Source organism: Hylobates moloch, unplaced genomic scaffold (assembly GCF_009828535.3).
Source record: "Hylobates moloch isolate HMO894 unplaced genomic scaffold, HMol_V3 SCAFFOLD_7, whole genome shotgun sequence".
In the NCBI taxonomy this organism is placed as follows: domain Eukaryota; kingdom Metazoa; phylum Chordata; class Mammalia; order Primates; family Hylobatidae; genus Hylobates; species Hylobates moloch.
In genome coordinates, this window is record NW_026652282.1 from 27903748 (window position 1) to 27929177 (window position 25430).

The 25430-nt window shown below is 39.4% G+C and overlaps 1 protein-coding gene across 1 annotated transcript in view; it reads right to left on the minus strand.

Moving 5' to 3' along the window:
- Nucleotides 1-25430, minus strand: part of DMD (dystrophin) — a 2251240-nt gene that overhangs the window by 136666 nt on the left and 2089144 nt on the right. The window contains exon 63 of the mRNA XM_032756167.2: nucleotides 5013-5074. Within this exon, the coding sequence (XP_032612058.2) occupies nucleotides 5013-5074 (62 nt within the window). The remainder of the gene's footprint in view (nucleotides 1-5012; nucleotides 5075-25430) is intronic.

Consider the following 25430-nt stretch of genomic DNA (forward strand, 5'->3'; position numbering starts at 1 on the left):
TGAGTAGCTGGGATTACAGGCATGTGCCACCATGCCTGGCTAATTTTTTGTTTTTTTTTTTTTTTAAGTAAAGATGGGGTTTCACCATGTTAGCCAGGAAGGTCTTGATCTCCTGACTCAGGTGATCCGCCCTCCTCGACCTCCCAAAGTGCTGGGATTACAGGTGTGAGCCACCGTGCCCAGCCCCAATATCCTCACATTTTAAAGATAAAGCACCAAGGTCTACAAAAAATAGACGTGAGACACTATTCTCTACTACCATTCTATGACTATTGGGGGTAGTCACAGACAAATGCTGAAAGAAAACTGATTTCCAGTTGCTTTTAGTGATTTATTCCCTGTGAAAATCCAAGACAATGCTTTTGTCAAACCATTAATGTGATGTAAAAAATTTTCTGGGGACTCAAATTCCTAATGACTGTTCAGTCATCATAGTGAACCTTTAAATTCTTTCTTTGCTATGTCTTGCTTTGTTTGTGTAGGACTCTGGCAATATTTTCTCTCCATTTTTTGTGTGGGTACACAGCCGAAAAATGAGGGAAACACAATATTTCTAACACTTGATGGAAACCTCCTCTGAAAAGCCATTTTAGATCTGTTGGAAATAATCTAAAATTAATTATCTTATATTGTTTTTTATCTATTTTTTTAATCAAAAAAGTTCTATTTTCTCTACCACTAAAATGTCTACATCTGCATTTTTCACGACTGGACATACAGACTAAAAATACACGAGATGATCTTTTTGAGTTTAAGGTTACCTGACAAAGTCCATGAGAATCAGGGTCCTTAAGTATAAATTATCGACGTGTGTGTGTGTGTGTGTGTGTGGCTACTGCTGCTTTTCTGTCATAAGTTCTCATTAGTTAATGAATTGTAGCTATAGAGACACTAAGTAAGAAATGGAATGGGGGTATTGACGAAGAAACTTTTTTACCAAACATCTAATTGTAAATAATATAAATTCGTTGTAGAAAATCAGTGGAAAAGGAATGAAAAAGAAAACCACCTAGAATGTATTAGAGAGCTCCAATGGTAATATCTCAAGCAATATTATAGCTTTTCATCAGTAAATACTTGCTACTTTTTCAGTTATAACAAAATGTTTTCACCTTCTAATCCTATTATGATCAAACCCTGGGTGCAGGGGAACACCTGAACGCTTTTGAGGGCAAGGCAGGTAACATAAACATGTGTTGAACAGGCTGCTTGGGAACTTTGGCAAATTAGAGAATGGAAATCTCCTTAGAAGTGGGCGTCTCCAGGAATGTGTAACCTACCATGCATACTGTGAACCACTGTAGCTTCCACAGTAGAGTATGTCTGGAGTGGGGGTACAGAGGGAAAAAGCAACATCTTGATATTTTCAGCACCTCACCAGAGACATGAGATTCAGGTTCAATTAGGAGAGGGGGCTAGATGTGGTCTTAAACATTTGACATGCCAGACCACAACACCATTTCTGCTTTCAAGATACCTTTCATGAACTGACTGTAGTTGAAGGCTTCCGACCATTTCATCCAGCTCAAAGAGCAATTTGGACCTAAAGGGATACCTCTTGAAGAAGAAAAATATAAACTAATAAGTAAAAACTAAGAATCAATGAAAAGTTTCTTTTCAGTATTTTCTGCTTATGTTTCGACTTTGAAATACTATAATTTTGGAGAGGGGGAAAGGCAGTGCTGGTAGTTAATCTTATATGGGATCTCAAGGATGTAGGCAGGCTGGACGCGGTGGCTTACGCCTATAATCCTAACAATTTGGGAGGCCAAGGTGGGAGGATCACCTGAGGTCAGGAGTTCGAGACCAGCCTAGCCAACATGGCAAAACTCCATCCCTAGTAAAAATACAAAAATTAGCTGGGCATGGTGGCGGGTGCCTAGTAATCCCAGCTACTTGGGAGGCCGAAGCAGGAGAATCGCTTCATCCTGGGGAGGCGGAGGTTGCCATGAGCCAAGATCATGCCACTGCATTCCAGCCTGGGTGACAGAGTGAGACTCTGTCTCAAAAAACAAACAAACAAAAAAGGATGTAGCCATATAACCATCATTCTATATGTGCCAGGCAACAGTGAAAGGAGTGCCCATTGTTTAGGAACCCACCATACCATTTCCAGAAATACCACTCAAGTAACTTACTATTCATAGGTAAAACTATCAGTTCCTATATACGTGTAGCAGGTATGTAGTAACCAACATAAATATACTTTACCTAGTAAATAAAATCAATGAGAACAGTGAAAGTACTAACAGAAAACTGAGGACAAATCCAGGTGTAGCCCCACATAACTGTGTAGCCCTGATCAATTCCTCCCTGAGCCTGGCTTCACTGTCCTGTGAAATGTGGATGTTGATACCATCCACCATGCAGGTTGGTTGCTGGCACGTTCCATTGTATGTGGAAAACATACAACAGACCCGCGATAAATGGGAGATATTATTTGATGAATCGCCACTTGGATAAAAGCCCAACGAATGTTTTATTGTTACAAAACTATTGGAAATATTAACTCTGAAAGGTGAAAAGCAAATTTCGACACTTAGTTCACTTGCAAATGGTTTGTTATTGGGCTAGCAAGAAACAGAATTTCAAAGGGGGCTGGAATTGATCACACACGATGACTTCCTTTTATTACATAAAAATTATACCTGAAAGTTGATTTTATAAAAGAGAAAGTTTGCAATAAATGAGTTCTAAAATCCCCTGCAACTGTAAAATTCTGTTATCATTCAAAATTGAGTGATGTCACAAGCCCAGTGTCACAAGTCATGAGAAATTATCAGTTTTGAGTTTATCACCACATCTACACTATGGAGAAAATTTTAGAAATATAATGACTAAACGTATATTTTATTTGTATTAAGGGAGCAAACATGTATTCACTGATAGTCCATAATTAGCTTTTCATCAAACATGTTTGCAATTTCTCATTACAGAGTAATTGAAAGTGGTAGAGAATACAACAAAATGGAAATATGGCCATGGTAATACATTACTTTTCAGTGAAAAAAAAAGCAAGTTATAAGACAGAATGATTCAACTTCTATAAAAATATATGTATAGAAAGACATTTTTGAAGATCCTAGATTATTAAACAGCAGCTAACTCTAAGAAGTGGGGTTATGAATGATTTGTCTCTTCTTTATTGTTAGGTTAGCCTGTCTATATTTTTAAACTTAAAAAATATGAATAGGTATTAATTCTATAATAATAATGATTTTAAAATAAGAGTGAATTAAAATATTACAACTAGAAATTACTGTAATTAGAGTAGGAAACGTTGGAAGTGGGCTAAATCTGTGTAAACCACAGGTTATGATCAGGAGGCCCACAGACAAATTTAAATTAGCTCTTTGTGGACAGATTTCTAGTTTTTCTCTTGTACAATCAGGGGTCCTGGGAGTACTGGGATAGAAAGACCAGCTTGCCCAGGACAGCTGCTGCCCACTTCAGATGAAGCCTTTTCATTCTCTCATTTGCCAAAAGATAAGCATTCACGTTTTCCACCTGTGGTATAAACAGTCCACAATTGTAAGCCAGAAACATTCTGTAGGGGCTGGAAATGCAGCACTTGAAAATTAGCTGGTCCCAATTTTATTTAAAATTTTAAACGTTTACACCCTTACAACCAGACTGAAATGACATAATATTACTCGAAATGTATTGGATCTCTCTGGCTAGTATAAGTGACTTTGTTTTTCCTTTTTCATGTTTTTTATTTACATTTTTCAGGTTTTCTAGAAGAAATTTAATCATTTATAATTAGAAAAATGTTTAATAAAACCATTTTTTGGCTGATATCTCTTCTCTAGTCCTTGGTGTCTCTATAGCTGCAATTCATTTTGTGAGAATCTGTGACACAAAAGCAGTAATAGCTACGTACCCCCTGACACACACACACCCCACTTACATATACCTACACAGAATTTATGTTTCAGTACCCTGATTCCCAGGGTGTTTATCACATAACCTTAAATCCAAAGATATCGCCTTATGTGTTTGTCTATCAACATGTCCATTCACAGAAATGCAGGCTTGAAAAAGTAGAAAAGACATGACGTTTTGATACTAAAAAAATATATAAAAACACAGCCTGGGCAACATGGTGAGACCCAACTCTACAAAAATAAATAAAAATAAATTTTTAAAATGAGCTGGGTGTGGTAGTGCATTCCTGTAGTCCCAGCTACTCAGGAGGCTGAGGCAGAAGAACCGCATGAGCCCAGGGGTTCGACGCTGCAATAAGCTATAACCGCACCACTGCACTCCAGCCTGGGAGACAGAGCAAGACCCTGTCCCAAAACAAAACCCAAAACAAGCTGCAACTTAAGATAATTCATTTCAGAATATTCCCTGTAGATCTAAAACAACAAACCAGACATCTGGACATTTGTCCAGTGTAAAAAGACTGGTGTTTTCAAACCCTTATTTGTATGCTCTTGAATATAAAATTCAAGTTATGAGGGGAAAGAAAATACAACTGTCAGGCTCTTACGTAAACACAAAACAAGCCATACTAAAGAAATCATTTAAATGTTCACATTAATGACCCGCCAGGCCTTACGAATTGTGAGCACCAGAAAGACGGCAGAAAATTCCTTTACACAACATCTGTGGTTTGGCAAAAGGGTTGTCTTGGTTTCACATGGAAGAAATCAATAAGCACCTGAAACAGTTTTCTATCTTAGTGGGAAGAAAACAAAACAAAACAAAAAACAGCTGTAAATTGCAACTGTTTTTCCATCATTTTAGGCACCAAAGAAAATGACAAAGACCTTTAGGCCCTCTCAGGTATACTGAATTTTTAGGAATCAATCAACTTCTAAAACTTGTTTTTAAGGAACCTCTGAAAAAAAGAAAGCTGATTGTCAATTTTGGATAGGAAGGTGCCACTGCGACCTTGAAACAATCCAGTGATGTATTTATATAGCAAGTAACTTTCACACTGCAAACTACTTTATCCTAAAAGTCACCTGTCATTTAACTTGGAGGAAACATGGCCATGTCCTTACCTAAAGACTGGTAGAGCTCTGTCATTTTGGGATGGTCCCAGCAAGTTGTTTGAGTCTCGTGGCTAAAACACAAAACATAAAGAAAGACTTTAGCATTTCCAATGAGTAGTCAAGAAAACAGGAAAAAAGGAAACAACAACAATGCGATTTGCTTTTGAACCATTCGGAATCTTTATTTCAAAGCACTTCCATAGTGTACTGAAGAAATGTTTATCTTACAAGCAGAAAGGCCCCTTTCTGCTTTGTTTCCAAAGGGAAAAGCAATATAAACATTATTCGGTTCCAGAATTTGTTTCTTCTTTGCACCCACAAATCGATTGTGCTTCAGTTATGATAAATTGACCTTGTTATGTGATCAATAATTGACTATCAGGATTTCTTCACCTATCCAATGTGGAACACTACAGAAAGGACACTGACAACTGATTATTATTCAACTCTGTCAAAGAGATACCGGACATTAGTTCAATAAACACAAATCATCTCACTTCTCATTTGCTTTCACTGCCCCTGACATTTTCCCATTACTCTTTCCTCTACATATCCAGATCTCATATCCATGATACCCGTATTTCATTTCAGCTTAAGGTATATCCAGTGCCTGACTTCCTTCTTCCCATTACTTTCAAGTGTTTTTTTTCTTTAAACTCAGTAAGCTATACACCACTACACCTCTCCCTATATTTACTTGGGCCTGAATGAAGCATTCACAGCTGTCTTCCATTTCTTGAAGTGTGGCTGCTGGCTATCAGCTCCTGCCACAAAAAGAACAAAACACCTTTGTTCCTCATTCAATTACATGAATAAACCCTGGAGAAATAACTACATATACTTTTCCTTACTTTGACCCATCTACATAAATCACCATAGCGTCGTATTTCCAGTTTTCAGGGATTGCATGACAGCTTTGATACGGTAAAATGCAGTTTTGAATGATATTTGGGTACTCATATGCAGAGCCTATTCATAAACTTTTGGGGGGAAGGGGAGGGAAGGAAAAAAGAGAAATCGCTTAAATTGGGGCATTTCAAGAGGACCAGAAAGTACAGGAGCCTCACACAGAAAGAGGAGTCTGGAGAGGCAACAATGTCAAATGGCCTTAGCCTCTGTTTTGAATTTTAGGGCTCTGCGCCCTACTGGCGGTGACATTTAAAGCAAGCCTGCTTACCTTGGAGGGTTAAAGGATTAGTTGACATAGGTAAGTGACCGGCACCATTTGGTGCTCGATATGTGGTCGCTTTTGGTATCATGTGCCCCTCAAATTGTCATCTATTAAAAGCAAATCTGTTATTAGTTGATTACAATATAGATGTGGATCCAACTGTAGTTGAGTCAATCAAGGCGAAGAAAGACCCTTCCTAGAGAGCAAAACCAACACACTACGTGTTATCACCTACGTTTAAAAACAGTAAGTTAAAACAACCATTTAAGTTGGTTTAAGAAATGGAATACAATCACAAACCTCATAAAGACATACGGAAATCACCCAAACTGTACAACTTCAAAGACCGTCCCTGTGATATTTACTAGTCAGTGATTGAACAGTGAGGGCTATTGAAATCAATTTGCAAGAAAATGTTCACTTGTGAAGTGCTGTTTCACTGTCTTCCAAATATGTTTATTTCTGTTTTACTTTTCCATAGAGACAACTCACATCTGAGGACTATAACAAGGGCCTATCAGTTGAGGGAATATAACAGAGTGACATTCAAGTCTTAAAGAGCGAGAAGAGCAGGAGATGTGGTCTCTATGCATTAAGGGGTTTTAGGAAACCCCATGACCAAGCCGGTTTATGATCTGGAGAAGGGGTAGGCGGGACCGGTACTTTATATGCACAGCACAAGGAGGCTGCAGCTTGCAGCTTCATGGAAAAAGTGTTGCTTGTTCTCAGGCATTTCTCAGCTCGGAAAGTGAGTGTATACCAATTCCGTATATAAGTGCAGAGCAAGGAAAGGTTACCTTCTATTGAGACCACCCTGCATTCAGGCCTCCTCTATTTCCAAAGGTCATCCAGATGTGATATAAGCACCAGGGAGAAAGGAAGAGCAAAGAGAGGAAGCACACACATGTGTGCCCACATGTACAAGGGCTCACACAGGCCCTTACTAGTCACACTGTGTAACAACAATGTCCCATCTCCAGGATATTTGTAAGGACCGTAGCATCTTCCATAGGTCTGCAGAAAAACATTTAGCTGAGCTGATAAGCCTGATCAGACAGAGACAGGGAACCACCGTGAAAAGCCACCATCTGGAATGGACTTCAAATTAGAGGAACATAGGCAAGAAATAAACTTGTACCAAACACAATTCTAAAAGGAAAGGGAAACAGTGTATACAATTTACAGGAGAATCCCACATAGAATGAATGAGGGCTTCATGTAGCTCCCCATCTTCGAAAGAAATCTCTTGAGTGTTGGCATACATACATTCCCACCTTTTTAAAGTATTTTGAAGGTTAAAATTATGAAAAGAGTTTTAGAAATTATTATTTTTTAATCCACCAGTCCTCGGCAAAACTGAAAATCTCCTTTACTGGAAGAAGGAAGAAATTCTAAGCCCCCAATTCCATTGCCCATTTGTGAGTTAAGATACTAGTCCTTGATAGGTACTATTCTCCCAATTATCTGTGATTTTGGGGGACTTGAATAACATAGATAAATGAACTCCTCAAACAATTCCAGAAGCTAAACTTTTTCACCTTCAACACACAAACCTTTTATTTTTAAGCAATGCAAAAGAACTAGAAAAACAGATTTAGATTTCACCTTTGCAGTCTTAGTTTCACTTCAATTGCAAACCAGTTCTAAGCAAAAGAAGTGAGCACAAGTGGAAAGAAGAAAAGAATAAAGGGTGTGACTAATCCTTAAAACGAGAAAAATAGTCTTTTAATCATTTAATGCTAAAAATGCTTGGCAACGTAGCCGAAAAACCTTCAGATTTTTTGATAACTATATGATGAACGAAATATTCACTTCACGGCGTGTTATTTTCTACCTGTGATGAACCCAGAGCCCTACTGGGTCACATTTAACCCTCCAAAATAGATAGGAACTGTGAATATGGACTGGATGAAATAGTAAGCACAAATCTGCATAACTCATATCTATCTTGTACCCTGAAGGACAAACCAATTTTTGTCTGTGATCAATACCGATTTTACAGCTTCGTTTCTTACTCTGTGCCTGCCTTCAAAAACAGTAGAGAATTCTCAATAACTCCATGAGAAGAGCCCACATTTACCTGGAATATGCAGACAATATAGAAAAACATGGTGTGCTAGGGAGGAGGGAGGGGGAGGGAGGGGGAGGGAGGGGAAGGGTGGGTGGCCACTGTTTTTGGTAATTGTCTCTTTTCTGCATTTCACTCTCCACATCGGAAATACACTCCCCACATACCATGAACAACCAAAAAGGAAATTCTGAAACCTGTTCACATGCTAATGGGTACATCTTTGTTTGGCCTTTCTGAGAACAATAATGTTCAACATAGACCACAAGTCTGCACGTACATTAACACAGAGATCAGCTTCATAAATAATCCTTAAAACGCTCTTTACATCTTTAAAAAATGTTATTGATTTTGGCCCTGCTGATTCCAAAGCCTGGCATCAGATATGCCTCTCCGAGCAGTATTTATATGAAGATTTCCCCGCTTCTTCTTCTTTGTACAAACCATGATCTCTCCTTTTCCCTTTTATTTGAGGCTGTGATAGGACCCTGATGCAAATTAAAATATAAAATCATTGACTATGACAAAAGACCCCGGCAACACCTACTTGTCAATAGTAAGAAATTAAAGCATTACTCTACTGAGCACAAGGCTGACCTAATTTCCTACCATATAATTTAAATTTTCTCTCACCTTCTTTAGTTTCAAGTGGTGTGCAAGGTTATTATAACTGCCTCAGAGCTGTTCCTGCTGTCAGTGCTGGAATAATCACTTATCAGAGTTGCTTTTTTAGTTTCTTAAAAACAAACATTAAACACTTATAAAAAGTAACAAATATCTACTGCTGTGGCTGGGAAAATGGCAGTTGCCTAATGAAAATAAGATTTCTTCTGCCACCATTGTTATTTGGTACTGAAAATATTCCCAACAGTTGCCTTTTTAAAAAACTATCTGTCCACTACTTCCCAGGGAGAAAACTAATCGCTATGCAGCAATATAAAAAGGTAGCGTTCTCTTGCGATTTGCAGAGGATTAGAGTTTGGTTTCATATATAATCTGGAGCCCATTGATCCACACACACAAATGATTTCCCTTTAATCTGAGGATCAGACTCTTTTTTCTAGAGGAACCTTGGCATTTGCATGCTGAATTGTTGAACTTGGCTTGCATTGCTGGAATACTGGCAGGGTGTGGATGGTAAAATATATTTTAAAGTTTCTGCTACCGTGGGGCAGGGGTTTGGAGGGATGGGCATCAATATAAGCATCAGAAATCCATTCTAGTTCCCATTTCTTGTTCCCTGGGATATTTACCATTTTATTCTGTTTGGCTAAAGCCAGGACAAAGATGATTGCCTCCGTGGCTGTTCCAGCTGTTACTTGTCCTCTGTTCTATTTGCTTTTCAAGGTTTAACTCCCACCCACCCTCAACTTTGGCCAAAGCAATTTCTTTTCAGGGTCGTGTCCAATCGGAGATCAAACAATGATGACTGAAACCAATTCCACGGTGTTCAAGGGTCAGAGACCTTTCATATAACCGTGTTGCTTCATTTGCTTCTCTCGCTTCTCCAACAGCAAATGTATCCTCCAAAGAGGGGCTTGAGTAAAAGGCAATAAAAAATCTAGGCAAAAAAAGAAAGGCTGATTGGGGGTGGGGGGGGGGGTGGGTGACAAGGAGAGATGACAGGGATAAAGCAGAAGACCAAGAAGAGTTTATTGCCCAAGGAAAAATGTAGATTTCACTTAAAGACGCCATTTAAAAGTTCACCACTTAAATCGGATGGATTTTTTTCACGATGTAAAAACAGTTTATAATTAATATTATGCCTCCCTCAAGCAACTAAACCCCTTCAATTTAAAGCTTCAAACTTAACTTCAAATTTGACTAATATAAGCAAAGTGTTCTGCCCTTTTTATTGCCGTGCTCGGATTGGGAGTGACAAACTTTGCTTGAAGATGAGCACAGACACCTGGAGAAATGCGAGAGAACACCCAAGAAATGACTCCACACCCAATCCCAAAGGGCAAAAAAACAAACAAACAAACAAACAAAAAAAGCCCAAATAAACAAAAGTCCCCCCCAACCCCCCGAAATCTTTGACTTCTGGGCTTTAGTTGTTTGTTCTTTCTTTCCTGATTTCTGCAGGTCTTGGGGCATGGAATGAGCACGGTAGAAAATGCAGCGAGGGAAATGTCAGTTGGAATCCTCGGAAGAAATCAGGCAGAAAGTTGACCTTTTGGCACTTGCAGTGCAATGGAAGGTAGAGCCGCGTGCGCCCCTTCCCTCTGCGAGTAAGAGCGACGATTTAGGAACAGCCAGCCTTGCTCCATGTCCACACTGGCAGCCTGGAAAGGAGCGAAAAGCTCCCCCGGCCCCAATCCCTGCGTGAGGAACGCGTTATCCCCTCTGGGGACGGGGAGAAATCAGCTTTTTCTCTCCGAGCCCGTCCCAAAGCCGAGGGAAGAGGTTCCCCCACTAGCCCGGCGCCTGGGGAGAAACCCCGGGGGCGCACCTGCAGCCGCGCCGCGGGAACCCGCAGGAGAGGTTCCTAGACGCCCAGCCGCCCGGCGCCCCGGGTCCAGCCGCCGCGCCTGTCCAAGTTTTGACCGCGTCAGCTTGTCCCCTGCTCGCGCCACAAGTGCACGGATTGCGGCGATCAGATGGGGCCGGGGCCGCGATCCACTTACCCTTTGAGCTGTTCCCTCATGGCTGCAAGGGCTCCGCGGTCGAGGGTGGGTACGAGTGGAGGAGTGAGCTTCCCAGAGCCGCCGGGCTCCCCGAAAGTGGAGCGCCGCCGCCGCCGCCGCCCAAGCTCACAGCTGAAAGCACTGCGGAGGAGCCGGCGCGGGCGGGCCGGGGAGGGGGCGCTGCGGTCAGACGGGGCGGGGCCGTGTCGGGCTCCGCCCCCACCTAGGGACCTGGGAACCCGTACACCCAGAGACTGGGCAGGCAGTTGGGGCTTTCGAAGAGGAAAGGAAAAAGAAAAGAGAAAAAAAGAAAGAAAGAAAGAGGTTGGGGATTTAAGGTAGACCCAGGAACCTGGAAGCCACACACTGCTCTGCTAACACCTCCTAAAAGCCTCTAGCAAGACTACTTGTTGCCTAAATAAATGACCCAGGTGCAAATGACTTCATCCCAGATAATTAAGAGTGTGGGCTTGGAGTTTTCTTTTTAAAAAATAAAAGAAAAAAATTATATACATAATTCTCACTCTCCCTTCCTCCTCAGTTGAAGATTAAAGTGGCCAGCGATAAGGACATGAAATTGCCGTTAGGCTCATCCTAGGCTAAAAGGGATTGTTAAAAAGACTTCGTTTGTGGATTTGTGACATAGCAGCGGATCTCAAAATGTAGTCCCTGGGAACAGCAGTATCAGTATCACCTGCGAACTTCTTAGAAATGAAAATTCCCTGGGCCCGGCCCAGACCTACTGAACCAGAAACTCTGAGCATACTAATGTTTGAGAATCACCGGTATGGACTCTCTAAATGAAGACAATACCGCCAGTGCTGTTGGATGGTTTGGTCCTTTCGTATTCTTTTAGGAAGATCTAGAAGGAACTCGTTTCCAGTAGAATATTTTATTGGAAAAGTTACAGGGCCTGAACAGTTCAAATAATTCTAATTTTAGAGTTTGCAATATGATGATAGAAGTTAACTACACACAATTATTTCAAGCTTGGAAATATTCAAAAGAAGAAGAAAGCCTTCATTAGCACAAGGATTTTCTGCAAACTTCACATAACACCTTAGATTGGCATCCAAAGAGCATCTTACGATAAACTGTTAGTGATATTTTCACCGTCCTTCTTTGTCCATTTATTTTGTTGGCTTGCTTTTCTTTTTATTTTCTTTCAAACATTTGCTTTCCATTCTCCTTTCTGATTGATTCATTCCACTTTGGTCTACAGTTTAAATGTGGTCCCCTTTTTAAAATTTATTTCTTAAGGGATGGGGGTTATCACTGTGTTGCCCAGGCTGGTCTCCCAACTCCTGGGCTCAAGCAATCCTCCCACTTCAGCCTCCAAGTGCCTGCGATGACAGGTGCATGCCACCATGTCTGGCTTCTTTTAAAATAATCCTTTTCTGCTCACCATTTTTCCCCCTAGAATGTTTTAGGTGGAAGGACACCCATTTTGCTTTATCTAACGCTACAGCATGGCAAAAGAGGCAAAAATAAAGTATGTGGACAAAAGCAAAAGGGAATGCCAGGATTCTTTATTACCTTTAACAAACCAAATATAAAGGTAAATGCTATCACTAAAGATATGTGCATGTAAGTATGATCGGTATTGCTATTTTTAAGCAAATATGGCACTTCTTCTGGCATTCTGGCTCATGCACTGAGATCACTTAGTGTTGCCCTTTAGCAATTTTTAGCTAGTGAGTTGTGGAGGCAGCTGCTGTTACGGTCTGAGGGGGGCACACTAAGATTTGCTTTGGCTGAAGTTGTCCCTTGGTCTAAGAGTATATTCTAGGTCTGCTCCTATCTTTGGGGAAGAGGGATTAGTGTCCTGTAATGAGGAAGTAGTGCCCTTTGCAGTAAATCAGAGACACCAATCTCTGTGTCAGTGTGGCAAATCACTTAACTACTGTTTATGTTTATTTCAACTAAAAGACAGAAGCCTCAGAGCATGGACATTTGTAAATATTACAAATCGATAAACTAGGGATTTGTAACACCTGGATAGTAAGACATTTGTCACTCTCTTCCTTTCCTGTTTTTTGCTTGTTTGTTTTATACTTTTAAATTACCTGCTCAAAATTCAGGAGTTCTGACATGCTTCTCTATAAATGCTTAAGTCTCTTTTCTCAGTGTCCAATTAGAAAACTACTAAGAATAATCTGTTGACAAGAAAAAAGAATGGAATAAGAAATCACTATTCAGACTTTTTTTAAAAAATTGACAGATGGCAATCCTCAAAAATACATCTTTAAGTTCTTTTTTAGACTGGAGTTATAGGCACTTGAAGACTTGTTCCCAAATCTTGATGTCATATTATAATACTGAAAGTATTAAGAAATGACGCGGGCATCACAGAGACTGTTTTGTTGTCAATTGCAGTCAGATTATGAATTTTGCTTATCAGAGGAAAGCATTTGGAAAAGAACATAACTGATATACCTTTGTGTCATATGTAAATTATGTAGTGATGCCATGTATGATAATATATTGTTTGTTTATAGTAGATGTTTCTTCTTCTCCTCCTTCTCATTATTATTATTACTGTTTTGATATGAACCACGGACCTGAAAAGAGCCTGCAGCTCTGCTACCAGAATAAACTTCAGCTAAAATTTTGACTTCAGAATCAGCCATGACCTACTTGTTCCCAGTGCCACTGTCTAGAATGGTGCAAGGATTGGAACTGGGGAGTCCAGCTCCAAGACTCATGCGCTTAGCTATTCTGCTATGCTGCCATGAAGAGACATGGCTTCTTTTCCTGTGGGAAAGGTCTGTGTTTTTTCTAGTATACTCATAGACAATCTCACTGATGGCTCAGAGCAGAGAAGAGTAAATTTGCTAGAAATAGAGATAGAGAAGAAATGAAATGGGATGAGGTCAAAGAAGGCGACCCAGTACATTTTCCCGTAGCCAAAACTCTGGTCTTTGAACCATTTAAACTTTGAGGGTATCTTTAGAGAATAAGGGCATCTCTGACCTAAGGGACTATGCAGGATACTTCCCCATTCTCCCCTCCATCTCTATTCTTTGTCCTTCTCCATTGTGCTCTGTGCCCCAGGAGGTTGCACCTCTGTGGGGACATCAATCAGGCTTTCCTGCTGTTTGGCTTCCTTTTGCTTTCAGCCAGTTGGGAGTCAGTGATGAAAGGTCTATAGAAGGAGAGGAAAGGACAGGAGGAGAGCGATGTTTGGGTATTTATTCTTCAGGTTCCCTCCTACTGATCTCTGGCCTGGCAGCTGCTGAGTTCCTTGACCTGCAGCCACAAGTCTTGTCGGCCAGTCCTTTCCTACAGCACCAGCATTCCACCAGTTACACAAACCATTCCTCCCTTCACCCCTTTGGGCAAAAGTTTACCATTCGGCCTAGAGCCTTGTAAATAGCCTTTTCATTATACTCTCTTCAAGTGCTCCGTTTGAATGTACTGTCTTTTTCTCCCAGGACCCTGACCGAACTGAGACCCATCCAGCCAAAGCCACCCTCTGGGGCAATCGACTGGATGCTGACTGGGGACTACTGATAGAGGAGAAAGTCAGATCCCCCCCACACTGGGGCTAAAAAGCAGACGAGACTCAGTCATTGGATAAATATTCATAGAAGCCTCCTCTGTAGGCCCACAAAGAGCTTCTGGCCTTTTGAGGGTAAAGGCAAATCAACAATTATGAATGGTGACAACAGCAGGTGTGAGGGTAAAAAGGATGCAACCAGCTTGTTCTTTACAAGAGCTTCAACGGTCTGCTTGATCTGTCGGAGAGAATGTCAAGATAAGGGTTAGAGAAATGGGCAAACTGGAAAGGGCTTAGTGTGACAATCTGGAGTTTGACTTGTATCCTGAAAGGTATGAGGGAGCTTTTTAAGGAAGAAAGAATTAAAGCATGAGTGTGGCTCTGTCAGGTTTGTCTTTTAGAAAAATCACTCAGGCAATGGTGTGGGGGCTTGATCAGAAGACAGAGTCTGGAATTCAGACATCAGGTACAAGGAGATTGCAGTATGAGGAGGATGTGAATTACAGTAGTGGCAGAGGAGGTGGAAAAATGATCCAATAAGGTTCCAACTACAGGAGTCTTGACTGACTGACTGGATGTATGAATGGAAGAGAGGGAAGAAGTAAAGCAATAGTCCTCAAGCTTGGCCGCCCTTTGGAATCACTCAGGGATTGTTAATAAATTTAGATGTTTGGGTCTCACCACCCTGAGATTCTAATTTAATTGGTCTTGGACATTAGGATTTCTAAGACTCTCCAAGTGATTCTAATATGCAGTGAAGGTTAAGGACCACTGTCCTTGAGTGACAACCAAGATTGGATGAGTAGCATTCTCCGAGCTAGGAATTTCAGGAGGAGGGGGCAGAAGAGTGTTAGGAAGGAGATGATGAATCCAGTCTTGAACATAATGAATTGGAGGTGGTGATGTAAAAGTGCAGGTATCCAAGAGACAGTTGGACATCTCAGTCTTGAGCTCAGAGGGAAGATGTCTGAATTGGAGCTATGGATTTGCAGTGTACTGTTGGAAGGGTCTTGGGTTCGAATGAGCCCATCTAGTGGAGGGTGTGAAGGGCCAACAGCTGAAGCTAGGCTGTTCCTACCTTCCACAAACACATCTTTTTCCTTTCTGGGTTGCATGTGGTTTCAATGTTGGCCTGATGCTAGCTGTGTAAAAATGAGGAGTGGCATAGGAAAGGACAGAGACAAGGAATGGTTTGAACTGGGTACTTGCCTGGAGGGATGGTCCCGAGAGACTTCACCAACTCCTAGGGTTCAGCTTCTCTCTATCTATATTGCCTTGTGCTCCCTAAGTTTAAGTATAACCTGTATCACGTTATAAAAATTCATAGGTATCACTTCAATTAAGTAGAATACATATTCTATAGTAAAATGTCAACATTTGGGTATACAATAAAGACATAAGAATTCCATGTTCCTCTTTGCATAGTACAAGTACTAACAATGAACAGTGATTCAGACATCTAACAAATGGGTTGGCGTATGGTGAATCATTGCTGGTTAGGGCAAATATTATAGCATACTAATTGAAATATATATAACAATCCCCCTGGATCAATCTGAAACCAACATCTTCTGGATGTAAGACTATCCAGCCAGTTCACATTAACCAGCAAATGAAGAGGCCTCTACGTTCAGACACAGAGCACTTCACACCCACACAAAAGCCTATTTTTCCAGGCCCTGTCTCTTTAGGGAGGCAGAGTAAGCCAGGCTGAGGAAAGTTCTCTGTGAGCCAGCTGCCATCTAAACCAGAGATTTCACCAGACAGGTTCCAGATAAAGTCGAGCTCTGCTTCACTCTCATGCAGTTTTCTTTTAATAAGATTTCTCAAAGCTTCACAGAGCCACCTATATCAAGCCGAACATCTAAAGAGATGTGAATTTTAGCATCTTCACTAAAATAAAGCCATACTTCATTAACCTCACAGGCTGACGGCTGCTTCATGGGAAAGAATTTGGAGTACCTATTAGCCTGCCAGCTACAGCGATAACCCATGTATATGACCCACACCACCTCCTGCTAAAAATGGATCACTGGTTAAGGTGGTTCAAGTATATCTGACTACAGCATTCCTAGTCTACCTTAACAACAGCTCAAACTTGTAACTATTTGTCTGCCTTTCCCCACCAAATTGTGCCAAATAAGAGGAATTTCAAAACTAGGCAGAAATTCTTACACTCTGCATAATCTCTCTTCCTCTTCAGCTACAAATAAGGCTTTGTATTCGATTAGACTCACAGCAGGTGAAAACCCCAATTAGTGAATTCATTCTGAGGCCTCTTTCTACCTTCCTCCCACACAACACATTTTTGTAAAAAAATCGGGGAAGTCTGGGTCTCTTCTCAAATCAGAAGTAAATTAACCCTTTGATCTACCCAATCAAACTATTTACTGCATGAAGACTTTTCACTGCAAAATGGGAGGATGTTGAAAGATTCCTCCTTCTTGACTCCATAAGGGAGGTTACAGAAAATTCTATCAGACTTTATTGTTTTCTTCAAATCCATAAATACTCTCAGATTTTCTGATCAATCTAGAAATTACAGTTTTTCTTTCTACCCGAAACTCACAATGCCAATATTATCTAACTAAAGATTCATGGACAGTCTACTACAAGAGAGAATTACTTTTTAGTTATGTTCTTATTTTGGTGTATTTGAGGTGAGAAAAATTTATTAAATTTTAGTTTAAACAGTATGCTTTGGCCTTAGGAAAGGCACAAAGTCTATATTTCATACTTTGTAAATATTTATTTGTCAAAGAAAATTCATCATTGGACAAGGATAGAGGTTTGGTTGAACATTAAAAAAATCAAGGCAGCTTTAGTTCTTAGAGTGATTTACTCATACTTTGTCAATTGCTTCTCTGGAAACAATTCACAACCTAGTTTTATTTATGAACGTATGATTAAAAAAAACAGCAGCATTGTCTTTCTTAATTGTTTTAGTCCTGTCACTTTTCTTGAAACAAGTCGTAGGACTTATCCACAAGAAAATACTGAGCATATATCGAGTAGTAATGCAGCTTTTAGAAGTAGTCATCTGTTACTGTCAGAGGTTCATTTCATTTTGAGTCTTTTTAATTAAAATGCAAAGTTCACATACATGCCTGCCTAAATTACCCCTTTCTGAAATACTCAAATTTCATAAAAGAATGTTAAATGCTAATGTAACCATTGTTAATACTCTAGACTTGCTTCTTGAGATTTGGAAAAAAGTAAACAAAGGAATTACCAGTCAATTAAGCGAACAAGGAAGTCATCCTAAGTTGAAACAGATAAAGAAAATGTAATAATCAAATGCTACAGATGAAGACACCAGTGTTTTTTTTTTTTCCTGAGATGAATATCTACAAGAATCACGCTTTATCAAAAGCAGCTTCCTTAATCTTCAGCAAGCGTAGCTGTGTATTATAGCAAAGGCATGAAGATAGAGGGGCAGAGTGTCCAGACCAATTCTACCCCTTAGAGGCGGGTCACTTAACCCTTTACAAGCAAGTCACTTAACCACTTGGAAGCTTTTGTTAACTTATCTATAGAATGTGGATAATACTGCCATATTGTGGGTCAAGATGACATAATGACTCTGACAGCAATTTGAAGGCTGGGGAATGCTGTGTTCGTGCAAAGCAGCCTGTCAGGCAGGTATGATTTCTTAAAAGAGAACTCAGTATGTTCAGGAATAGTTAGGTATACAGATCAAAATAAATTCACTTTAACATTCTGTTTTAGATTGTCGTGTGAGGGAAAATGAGAGGTCTGAGTTTAGTAAACTGCTCTTTTGTAAACTGCTCTTTAGCTTTTCTCTTTTTGCTTTTTATATTTAAGAAGGAAGCCAGTAGGAAAAGTAAGATTTTTTTTTTTTGCAAGATAAGGCACTACCTATAGCCTGAGATAGGCATAAAATTCACAGCATTTGCTATCATTAAGTGGGGTGAGATTAAAATATGAATAGTATTCACGCATGTTAAAAGGTATATCCATGTTCATATTGTCAGACAGCAGAAACCTGGAGTAGTCAGAGAGCAAGTGAATATCGATTTGGTGGCGGACAGTGAGGGAGAAATATCCCCTAGCTTGATGGAGAAAGTCTCCTGGTGGCAAGCCTTGAACAGCCAGCATGTGGTAGGAATTCCACACAAAGACAGGGATCCATAAAAGGGGAAATAAGATAAAATCCAGTTTAACCAATTAATGATCTACCAATGTCTGAATCTTGTATCCAGCTCTGGCTTACTTTTGTCAACGCATATTTTGAAGATGAAAGGAAAATACAGATGCAAGGAATTTTTATTTATCCACAAATTTCCAAGAAATGTTTTTTATGTGCTCTATCTAGACTAAGTTTCTCTATTAAATATTATCCTGTATTGAGTTCTTTAAATAGCTTCAAACATAGTGTATTTATGGAACACTTACATATGTATTTGTTTATCATTTAAACCCTTCTCATTTTTTCTTTATGGTTGGTAAAAACCGAGGAGCGTTTGGAGATTGACATGGAAATATATAAAAATTTCAACATTGTAATCCAGTTTTGTTTTTTTTTACTAGTGGGATCCCAAGGAAATATGGCCTTTTCCTTAAGGAGCTTATGATCTAATGAGGGAAGATAGACCCATATATAGCTAAACACAATATCAGACAGATTATAATAATTACAGAAATAGAGAGAAAAAAAGCAGCAAAAAGGGAAAGGTGATTAGTTTGGCCTCTTGGGATTAGAGAATATGCACTTCAATTAAAAACTAAGTAGGCTTTAATCACCTAGTTAGTTCTTAAATCAGGTTTTGTGTGTGTGTGTGTGTGTGTGTGCGTGTGCGTGTGTGTGCGTGTGTTTTCTTTTTGCTAGAATATGAAGAGTTGAAACAAGTTTCTTACACGGACTCTGTGAGCTAATCGCTCATATTATTTACTAAGGTACAGAGTTGTTATGTTAATATACAGCTGTGTTATGACATCAGTTTATGCTTTTTATGAATTCAAAAATGTATTTGGCCAATATTGGATTTGATATCTTGGGAAGACTAACTGGCAGAAAATACTACTTTCCCCATTAGGACATCAAATCACATTATTGAGTTAATATGAATAAGACCTTCACGTGGGAATTGAAGTCCTCACAGCTTGACCTACTCTCATCCCTTAGAAACAGGTCGACAAAGAATTGGAAGCCTCTCTGCATATGATGGATAGAGAAGAAAAAATTGGCACCACCTGTACTTTTGAATACCTTTCTTTTTTAAATAGAATTAAATTTGAGGTGGGAAGAAACAAGGGTGGAAAATAGGGTAGGGATCAGAATGGAAATGTATGCCAAGTAGACGATGACAACAGCCCAGTTAAGAGTGGATGAAAGTCTGAACTAAGAAGGGAGCACTGGGAATTTGTGGAGAGGCTGAATTCATGACAGGTTATAGAATAAAATCAATGCACTTTTGAGCCAATTGAATGTGAGGGCTAGAGGAAAAGGAAAAGTGTAGGATTTTTGATAATGGCACTATTAGCTGTGCATTCATGGATTCATATTTGTGTATAAACTATGTACATATTTATACCGTGCATTGTTCTGTAAAGGCTTTAGGGCAACTTATAATGATGTATAACTCTTAAAAATTAATAAAACCCAGCATTAAGGAAATATAAATAGCATAAAACTTTAAGAAGGGAGGAAAATTTAGAACACAGATTTGTTTTTTGTTTTGAGACGGAGTCTCACTCTGTCACCCAGGCTGGAGAGCAGTGGCATGATCTCAGCTCACTGCAAACTCCGCCTCTCAGCTTCAAGCAATTCTCGTGCCTCAGCCTCCCAAGTAGCTGGGATTACAGGTGCCTGCCACCATGCCCGGCTAATTTTTTGTCTTTTTAGTAGAGATGGGGTTTCACCATGTTGGCCAGGCTGGTCTCAAACTCCTGACCTCTAGTGATCAGCCTGCCTTGGCCTCCCAAAGTGTAGGGATTACAGGTGTGAGCCACCGTGCCCAGCCAGAACACAGATTTGAAGATCGCAGTGCTTGATGTGGTTATTACAATTTTGCTATGCATACCCACCAGGATGAGAAAGACAAATAATACAGTGTTAGAAATGATGTGGAGCAACTAGAACTCTCATGCTCTGTTAGTAGGAGTGCAAATTGGTACAACCACATTGGAAAACTGTTTGGAAGAATGTACAGAAGCTGAACACACACATACCCTATAACCCAGAAATTCTACCCCTTGATATAGTCCTCAAAGGAATGCATGCATATATTCATCAAATGGTATGTCTTAGAATGTTTATAGCATCATTTTTTCTACTAAATGCCCATCAACAGTAGAGTATATAATATATTGCAGGATATTGACACAATGGGATATTACATAGCAATTAGAATGAACAATCCACCACTTCATACAACAGCATGGATGAATCCAGGTTTAAAGAAGTCAGACACAAAAGAGTACATGCTGTGCAATTTCATTTATATAAAGGACAAAAACAGGCCAGAATATTTCATGGTGTTCAAGATCAAGATTGTGGTTACCCTTGGAGGATAGGTAACTATCAGAAGGGCACACAAAGGGTCTTCTAAAGGCTGGTAACGTTCTGTTTCTTGATTTGGATGCTGGTTAAATGAGTGTGTTCAGATTGTGAAAATTCACTGAACTGTACATTTAAGTTTAAGCCATTTTTCTCTATTTTTTTTAAATTGACAAATAAAAATTGTATATCTTTATCATGTATAACATGTTTTGAAATATGTATACACTGTGGAATGGCTAAACCAAGCTAAGTAACATATGCATTACCTCATATACTTATCATTTCTTATGGTGATAATACTTAAATCTACTCTCTTAGCAATTTTCAAGAATATAATAGATTTTCATTACCTATAGTCACCATGGTGTACAATAGAGCTCTTGAACTTATTCCTTCTAACTGAAGTTTCGTATCCTTTAACCAGCATCTCCCTTATTTTCTATATGCCTAATATATTTCAGTAAAAAAGTGTTTTAAAAGGTGGGTATAATTTGGTTGTGGCCTTTGCAGATGTCAAAGCAAAAGAAAAAATATAAAAGGAAATATGATCGATTTTATTATTTGGATTATTGATAAGGAGGAAAGAGTGTAAGTGAAACAAAGGAAAATCCAAGTCTGGAATGACTTAGATTGAATAAACAGATCTGCATGGGACCTAAGGTGGGAGACACTGCATGGTGTCGACTTTCAGAAAAATCCCTTCAGCAGTTTTCTGTGCCCCTCGACATAAGCCAGGAACATGATGCCGAGGTACACCTGAGTTGAGGCAATCTTATGGGGGCCAAGGCAAAGTGGTCTAAGAATGCAGCTTTCTGATGGCCTGGCCTGAGGTGGAGATAAAACTAGGTACAGTGGTTTTTCTAACTGCAGGTCATGAACCCTTAGCACGTCATGAAATCTATATAGTGGATCATTACCAGTATTGTTCTTAATGAAACAGAAAAGAATAGAAAATATGACAGTGTAGAGGTTGGAGTGGGGAGAATGGGTTATAAAACTACCTATTGGGTACTATGCTCACAATCTGGGTAACAGGTCATGAGCCCCAAACCTTAGCATCATACAATATTCTCATGTAACAAACCTGCACATGTACCTCCTGTATCGAAAATAAAAGTTGAAATTAAAAAAGAAGAAAATATGAAAGTGTACTATTTGGTATGGGTAAGTAATGTTTTGTGAAACTTTTCTTTCAATCATACAAGCATGAATAGACAGAAAAAGATTTACAGATATAGATATGTGTGTGTGTGTGTGTGTGTGTGTGTGTAGCAGGATGACATAAAATGTAATTTTTATAGTGGATTGGCAAAAAAGATGAAAGCTACAGGCTTTACTGCATAAAGAAATGGACGAACTATACATGCCCACTGGACAATCATGCATCATTATAATTTCTCTAGACTAGGATTTGGAAAGAAGTTGACGGAAGACAGTTTGCAGTCTTATTCCCTGGTAAGGGCTGGAACATTACAAGAGACTGGAGGAGGATTAAAAGATTCAGGAGGGGGAGCAAGTTGGGGAGGCGTTCATCAAGTCTGAAGTTCTAACCACATGAGATGCTGCAGGGGCTGAGAATCTGCTCCAAGTTTTAGGGGGTGTCTTCTCTGCCAGCTGTTCGTTTGGGTGGCTGTTTGGGAGTATACCAGGAATCACTCAGCCTTTTTGTTTTCTTCCAAATGGCATGGTGATATTGTCACATTGCAGGAGGAAAAACATTGCTGCTAAAAGTATTGTTAAGGGGAGTAGCAGGTAGCTCCCACTACTATACAAAACTGCACGTTGCCTGTCTGAACAAAACACTTCAAAACATAAACTGAGAAATGCCCTTCTGTTTCCATCTTGCAGTGAGACCTAATTCAAAGTCCTTGCTAGGGTGCTCAGGTCCACGCCAACAAATTGGCAAGTGTGTGCCTGACAGAATGGTCACATTTTAGGGCTGGATGGTCCCCATTCTATTTAATGCTTATAAATTCATCCTATTAAGTGCTTGGGGAAATTTATCTGAGTAAGTGCCCATGAAGACTGATAATTATCATGATTTTTAAAAGTATTCTCATATAATTGTAGGAACATTTTAGACAGTCTACAGCCGTGGGGATATTAAGCATATTATGAGTAAAAATAACAGCTTTACGAATAAAATTCCTTTCAAAAGAGTGACCAGCTTTGAAAGTTACCAGAAAGAAACTCACAATCTTTCTTTTTTCAGTATTTAATCACAGCAGCTTTCATTAAATTCCCGGTAGTAATAAGTGGTTAACTATGTTTGTAATCAGTATTTCTTATATTTTTAAAAGCACTAGATTATGGATGCTGTATGTCTACCATTGGCTGTGAAGCCACAAACAGTTTAGCCTAGCAATGATTACTTACAAAGCATGAATTTTAACAGCACACCCCATTTTACCTACATCTAAATTCAGAAAAGAATTTAGTCCACAGAGGAACCTTCCTGTAACTTTTCTTGAATATTCTGTGATATCTTGCAAAATGGCCAAGAGTTCTAGCCCTCTCCTTGGTGTCTGGCTCTTGTAGTGTGCCTTTGTATCTCTTCCCACCAACAGGTGGAGTCTTTCCCCACTCCTTACATCTGGGATGGCCCTATGACATGACTTGCTTTGGCTAATGGACACGACCAAACATGACACAAGCAGAAACATGAGAAGTTTCCATATGAACTAGCCTGAACTAGCATGTTGGATGATGAGATACACACAGACATAGTTGCATCTGTTCCTAGATGACAGCCTGCCAACCATCAGACATATGAGTCAGGTCACGATAGCTTATCCAGCTGCCAGCTGACTACAGATGCATAAGCATGCCTGGCAAACAGTAGTACAACTGGTCACACCACATAAATGGCCCAGTCCACCCATCATATAGTGAGCTAAGTAAATGGCCGCTGTGTTATAGAGTTTGTGAACTATTGTTCAAATTTGGTCTATGGCCTGCTTCTGTACAGCCTCTCAGCTAAGTATGACTACATTTTTAGAGTTGTAAAAAGAAAAAGAACACACAACAAAGATGCAAAGACACAAAGCCTATAGTGTTTACTATGTTGTCCTTTATAGAAAATGTTTGCTGACCTCTGTGTTAAGCCAGTAAGTTCTGGGGTTGGTTTGTTATACAGCAAAAGTAGCTGTTACACATCTGCTCCCAAGAAAGAATGTTAGAAACTAGGACTTTCTCACAGAATTCAGTTAGCACCTAGCCAATTTATCCTTGGTGTATGTCCTCCAGTTGCTTGTTAATAAGATAACGCTGAAATGATTCGAAAGAACAAATACACATATAACCTGGGAAGTTATTTTAGTAATATGCTTCTCAAAAGTAAGATTTTAAAAAGGGCATTTAGAAAAACAAGTATACAAATTTTAGCAGTTTTATTCATAATATCCTCAAGCTGGAAACAAAATCATTATGCTGAATATAAGAAACCAGATACATACAAAAATACTGTATGATTCTATGTATAGAAAATTCTTGAAAATGCAAAGTAATACATAGTGAGAGAAAGACGATCAGTGGTTGCGTAGAATCAGGGGTGAAAGGAAAAATGACCTGCAAAGGGGCACAAGGAGGCTTTTGGGGGAGTAAGAACGTTCTGTAATTTGACTGCAGTGGTGGTTTCACAAGTACACATCTGCCAAAAATCACTGAACCACTTTAAATGGAGGCAGTTTATTGTGTGTAAATTATTATTTAATAAAGTTTACTTTAAAATTATTTTTAAAAAAGCATTTGCCCTAAAATCAAATTTAACATTCAAAAATGTATACGATTGCACAAAGAATGAGGTGCATTACACAGGATGTTTATATAAATACAGGACAGATTCAGGTCATGCTGTCAGTTCCCTTCTGATTAATTCCGAAAATATCAAAACATTAGATTCACAAGTGACCTTAAAGGTTAATGAATTATATCCTCTCATCCAATACAGAAATTGCCTTTAGGGGTGAGAGTCATTTCAGTCTTGAATATCTACTGTACAGGGAGTTTAATGCTTTTCAAAGTGGTGGATTTTATTTTTTGGAGAGCTCGATTACACAAGTTTCTTCAATATTTAGTTAAAATTTGCTTTCCCATAACTTCCACATATCTAGCTCAATCCATTCGCAGAATAAAACAGGAAAAAAAATAACAAAAGAGAATTCACAGTAGTAATGAATGGGCAAAACTGGCCAAATGAGGTCTTCAGGCAGAGGGCTGAGTTGAGCTTAAGAGATGGCTGAAGAAGAAACAGCCATGTGCAAAGTCATGGATATCTTAAATACAGGGCCAACGACAAAGACTCTACTTTGTGTTGATCTAGATCTATTAATTGACATTCTTTAGATGTCATTATTTAATCAGCTTCAAATTCAGCCTATTACCCAGCCCCACTGTTCTTTATCTGGTACCCGATATTCTCGAAAGAGGACTTGAAAAATGTGGTGTAAAATCATAAGTTATGTTGTCTATAACAGTCTTCTCATCTAACCATCAAGTAGACATAACAAAAAATGAAAATGAGGTGCATGTGACATGGCA